Below are 5,309 nucleotides of genomic sequence, written 5' to 3'. Positions count from 1 at the left end.
GTTAGGCTTCACCTTGATGACTATTAATTTCTCTCTCTCTCTCTCTCTCTCTCTCTCTCTCTATGCCCCCTTGGTAGTGTGAGGGTTGAAGTGACACACAGTGGCTGACTGTCGCCCAAGGGGAGTCGGGGCTCGGGCCTTGGCTGGCTGTGTGTGGCAGCTGGTGAGCCCGCTGCCCTCTGCCTGGCCTGCAGCATCAACAGTGGTGCTTATTGGGACTTGAGCGAGCGAAGCCTTGGTCTGATCTCTTGACTCTAGGTCTGATGCTCGACTGCTTGCCGCCCGCCCCTGCCCAATGAGGAAGTGGGGCAGAGCGCATGGTGCACAAAATGCGGGCCTGTGAAACATCTGAGATTGACATGACCATTGGGAAAAAAACAAAAATAGGGCAGAGACCTTTTGAGTGACAAACGCTGTCCTTTGTTCAATTGTCACTGAGAACACCTTTGTATGAAATGAGAAGCAATTCTAATAGTTTCCCGTTGAAAAAAAAAAAAACACACCACACAACATTGTCCAATTGTCACTGAGAACACCTTTATATTAAGTTAGAAGCAATTATCATAGTTTCCCTTTAAAAAAAAAAGCACCACACAACACAAAACCTGAAACATGTTTATGTATCCAAGGTTAAGCCATCTTCCAGGCTGTGAAAGGATGTCAAAAGTCAATATGATGCAACAAGACAAGTGGGAGAAGCCATCCGACGACAGCTTGAGTACCTTTTGAAAAACAGTCGTCTCGGACCAGTTCAAACAAAAGAAAATTCTGGAATCCTCATGTGACACGTGCTCAATGAGAACAATTTTCAAGGCGGACTGGCCGGGCGGGCTTCAATGGTGTTTTGTGGTGTAAATTCCGTTCCTGAGCACAACTACCGGGGGGAGGTGATGTCGGACGCCGCTGCCATGCTGGATGTGGTCGAACCATCGGGTCACGTTCACGTACCGCTCCTTTTCCTGAAAAGTCAAGTCCATCTGGCGGCGAGAGGAACATGGAGTCATTTATCAGCACAATGCGCGGCAGGATCGGTGAAGGTAAAAGAGGTCACGCGCTAAACAGCAGATGAATCATAGACCAATAAGTCAGCGTGTCCTTGGAAAAAATACTCTTTGGTATCTAATTAAATGGAATTTGGAAGCTGACAAGATCATCGCCTCGGAACATCAGTCGCTTTTAATGACTGTGAAATGTTGTTGCGCGTGAAATGAACATTTCAAGATCTAGTGGCAGGCAGGACTCAATGTCCCCGAGGTTAAAAGGAACATTGAGTCCAAAGCAAAGTGACGCTGTGCCCGGTGGGGAAGCTGACCTTCGCTCTACGCTTAAACCCACTGACACCTCCTTACGGGATCTTCTCTACCCTCACTTTACTTTTTCAAATCCTAAAAAGTGCCAAACTTTTATGTCCTCGGGTTGATTTTGCAGTGCTGTGACAATGTGAAGAAATGATTGCAAACTGCACTGGGTAAACAACCAAATGAATGACTAATTGGGTGTGCTGTGCTTATATATTGATTTAGAAGAAATTGCTAACTCACTATTAGCGGGTGAAGTCCATTGTACATGAGCACATCTGCTAAAGTGAAGTGGTTGCCGACCATGCAAACTTTGTCTTGCAAGTAGAGGTTGAGGTCCTGGAAGAGCAAAAACAAAAACAAAACACATCAGGTGTGTGGTGTGCTGTGGTGTGCTCCTCGGGGTATCTGGAGTGGAAAATTAAAGATTTAATAACTTATTTTAATAGCTTCAAAAAAAAAAGTGTATTGTAGTCTGGTTTGAATACAAATATATTTTTGTAGTCTGGTTTGAATACAAATATATTTCCGACAAAACTCTTGAACCTTTGACTGAGCCTGTGTAGGCAACAAAAAGAAGACTTGATCGAATGTCTATTGCGGTCGCTCATCCTCTACTTTGAGTGTAAAAAGGGAAGCATGACAGCAGGTTCATTAACCTATATATCTGAATCGTGGCTTGCGTGCGTGTGGGAGACAATAATGTATATCCTGAGGGGGTTTGTCCCTTGTCCATGACTGGCGACTTAGCACAGATGCCACTAAACAGGCTGTTTGTTTACTCCAACTCTCTTTTTTTGCATATCTAATGAAGCCGTCGAAACTTGGGGACACGGAAGTGCTGGTCCCAGGGGAGGGGGACCATCTTTAGCACTTGTACACGGCGCAACTCTCGCCATGCACACTGAGCATCTTGGGGGCAAATGGAGTTATTGTGCAGCAAAAGTGGCTGATGCCAAACAAGGCATGAAGACTGCAGACTTCCACCATCAGATCCTTGCTCTTTGTAGCCTACAGCCACGGAGCTGAAGACCAGTCGAGCATTGGAAGGGAGGCGGTGCTCTCCGGCTGCCTCCGCCAAGCTTGGAAAAAAATACAGCTGTTCATTTTTTTTTGCAGATAACACAAATGGAGTCGAGACTTTGGGCTGATCGATTTATGGAAATCAAGTTCATGTTGCAATGCGGTAGACAGCAATTTTCTAATCGTGCAATCTTAGAGGAAAAAAAAGAAACGGCTTCACAAAACAGCGATGGCAAACGAAGATTGGATTCCAAGGTCAAACGGTTTGACTTTCCTGTTGTCACATTGCAGTCTGTGTGAAAAGCGACAAGTTTTCACTTTGCATCCTGGGGTGAAAAGGTTGGGGGGGGGAAAAAAAAAAAAAAAAAAAAAAAAAAAAAAAAAAAAAAGAAGTGGTGCGCCGGCCACAGCAGGACAGTCACAGTAGTGAGGGAGCACTGGGCACCAGAGCTTGAGATGCTCAAGGCGACTTCCTTTTGTAAGTGGCACCATTAAAATATTTAAGAGGCCTGTCCAGATAACACGCTGCCACCCAGCGTGACTCCTTGGACACACGACGACCGTGTGTGTCACTGTGAGAAGTGCGCACATACATACGCGCTTCATGCTGACAGGACAGTGCCAAGAGGCGCCCAGTGTCCAGCAGACTCGTGGCTGGCCATCCATTTCACGCTGACTGGCGCCAGGCACATGAAGGCATTTTTCTCTGTCATGAGGGGCCATGTCACTGAAAGGCCATACATCAGTCTGTATTGCTGTCACGCACGCACACACACACCGTCTGTACTTCCGGGCAAGCCAAATGAGAGAGGAATGTTGAGGCGCCTCTCAGAGGAATTTCTTTTTGGAGCTCCAGAAATACTACAAAAGCCTTTTGCACAGAGTAAAACTTCTTAAGTGCGAATTGAGTGAACACCAAACTGGTGAATTACTGCGCAAACATAAAGTACCAACGTTTTTTAGGCTAACTTGGAGCTTTCCTAAGACTATCATTGATAATATCATTGGAAGAATATAACACTTGAAAATTGAAATATAAATGTATTATGTGGTTGCGTTCTCTGCTTGTCAGCTCTGGGAAATATACACAAACATTTCGAAAGACTTCAGGAGCCCCTGGAAAAAGACATTTTTGCACTTTCCAAGCACCTACCTTTAGTATAGTTCTACTTTCATCCTTGTTACAGCCGTCCAGCTTGCTGACTCTGTACTCCAGCCACTGATGCACCACTGCTCTGTCTTCTGCATCATCCCCCAGCAGCTCAGGACGTTTGGCTTCTTTCACCAGGTGGCAGGCGATGGTTATCAGGCCCACCAGGGGAGGACCATTGTTATTTTGCAGCACAGGCACCTGGAAGAAGGTAGGTCAATCGTTTTATACCAATTAAAAAAAAATGTATATCTTCCCCCATAAGAATAGAAATTCCAGTGATCACATTCACTATACAACAATCTTCTCAAAATAAACAATCATTGAGTGGTTCACTCTATGGACAAGCATGCACGCGTTCCATTGTGCACTGTAAATAAACACCTGCAAAAGTAGATTTGCTCATGTCAAGTGACCTAAAATGTCATGAAAGCTGCACGTTTCACACAAAGCACAACATAGCGAAGATGGCTAGCTTATTAGCATTACCTTCCTCTCCACAATGTTTCATTTGTCAACTTTCAAACAAAATGACACTTTTACCCGCCATACCCATGCACGCTTTTGTCACCTTTTTGTCCCCTCGGGTACTATACTTGTTGTTTTTTTTCAGTCCTAAATATTTCTCGAGCGATGCTAGCTCCCGTAACGCCATGATTCTTGACGATGGAGGACATCCACATATCACTCGATTGGCTGTTTGCTCTCTAAGCCCGCCTTTCTGTCTTTGAATGGCAGCTCATTTGACCAATAGGATGGAACCTCTTGTATATTGCGTCAGAGAGAGAGAGAGACGGTAGAGACAGTGGTCGCTCTCTCATAATAATAATAATAATAATAATAATAATAATAATAATAATAATAATAATAATAATAATAATAATAATAATATAAACTGAAAATGGCAAATTTCCCTCTATTTTTTCTTTCTCTGACCAGTGACCACAAACTCAAGTTTGAGTTTGCTGGTATAATAATAGCGACTATGACAGTCTTTCTTTAGACATCTCCAAGGATGGCATACTGATCAAAAAACGAGTTCAGACTAGACTAGTGTGTCTGTTTTCATTGAAGTTCTCTGCAAAGATTTGTGGTCAAAAGGAATCAAAGATGACAGGGAGGAGGGTCCGGAGTTTCATTCTTGAGTCCTCCAGCAAAGTTGACTTGGTCTGTCTTGTCTGTGTCTGCTGTGTGACCCGCCGCGTGTCATGTCTGGATACATTTGCACTATGATGTCCCCATAATGAAATGTCACCTGTCATTCAAGAGTGGCCTTCTTAACCATCTTTTGTCCAGGTGTGTGTGTGTGTGTGTCAGTGCGTGCAAAACAGTGATAGTAAAACATAGGTGACAAGCATTGTTTTCATCTTGACTTGAGTCAAGTTGCTAACGTCTCACCTGAACAGAATACCGATGCTTGCGGTCAGACTGCAGAGACATATATATTTTTTTTTTAAACCCATTTTGACGAAAAGTACTATCCCAGTAAACAGATTAATTATAGAAATGAGTGCAGAGACTATCATAAATGATTAGATTAGAACAATTGAGGCAAGGCTAATTCGCAGTGTTTTTTTCCCCCCCGTTCCCAACATTCCCTTTTTTGTTTTATTTATCGGCCACGTCACACACTTTTACTCGTTCCATAAGTGCGCGCCGGCAGCATTCAAGTACATCTCCTTGAACTAAATGCCTCCGAGCTGCCACATCCTGTCTGTACTCAGGCGGACTGAGGACAACGATCCCCAGTGCCCACGACTAACTATAGCCTGTGGGAGTTTCGACGGCGGCGATACACAATACGAGGGTCACATTAGCAGGAAAATCTACAGCAAGGG

At 44.2% G+C, this 5,309-nt stretch overlaps 1 protein-coding gene across 1 annotated transcript; it reads right to left on the bottom strand.

Moving 5' to 3' along the window:
- Positions 1-486: 486 nt before the first annotated feature.
- On the bottom strand, positions 487-4,192 carry eef1e1 (eukaryotic translation elongation factor 1 epsilon 1). The gene is made up of 4 exons (XM_085939265.1): positions 4,043-4,192; positions 3,475-3,672; positions 1,542-1,637; positions 487-977 (listed from the first exon to the last, which is right to left on the bottom strand). The coding sequence occupies exons 1-4, from the start codon at positions 4,124-4,126 to the stop codon at positions 834-836; spliced, it is 522 nt and encodes a 173-aa protein (XP_085795391.1). The 5' UTR covers positions 4,127-4,192; the 3' UTR covers positions 487-833.
- Between the last annotated feature and the right edge of the window lie 1,117 nt (positions 4,193-5,309).

This window comes from Syngnathus leptorhynchus, chromosome 19, assembly GCF_054491065.1.
Source record: "Syngnathus leptorhynchus isolate UIUO chromosome 19, UIUO_Slep, whole genome shotgun sequence".
Classification (NCBI taxonomy): Eukaryota; Metazoa; Chordata; class Actinopteri; order Syngnathiformes; family Syngnathidae; genus Syngnathus; species Syngnathus leptorhynchus.
This window is presented reverse-complemented; position numbering and strand designations above follow the sequence as displayed.

What these genes read in the sequence shown, in the direction of transcription:
- eef1e1 (XM_085939265.1), bottom strand. Translation starts at nt 4,126, where the DNA reads ATGGCGTTACGGGAGCTAGCATCGCTCGAGAAATATTTAGGACTGAAA. An exon ending in GTACCCGAGGGGACAAAAAG is followed by an intron (nt 3,673 to 4,042) that starts GTGACAAAAGCG and finishes ACCTTCTTCCAG; the next exon opens with GTGCCTGTGCTGCAAAATAA. An exon ending in AAAGTAGAACTATACTAAAG is followed by an intron (nt 1,638 to 3,474) that starts GTAGGTGCTTGG and finishes TTGCTCTTCCAG; the next exon opens with GACCTCAACCTCTACTTGCA.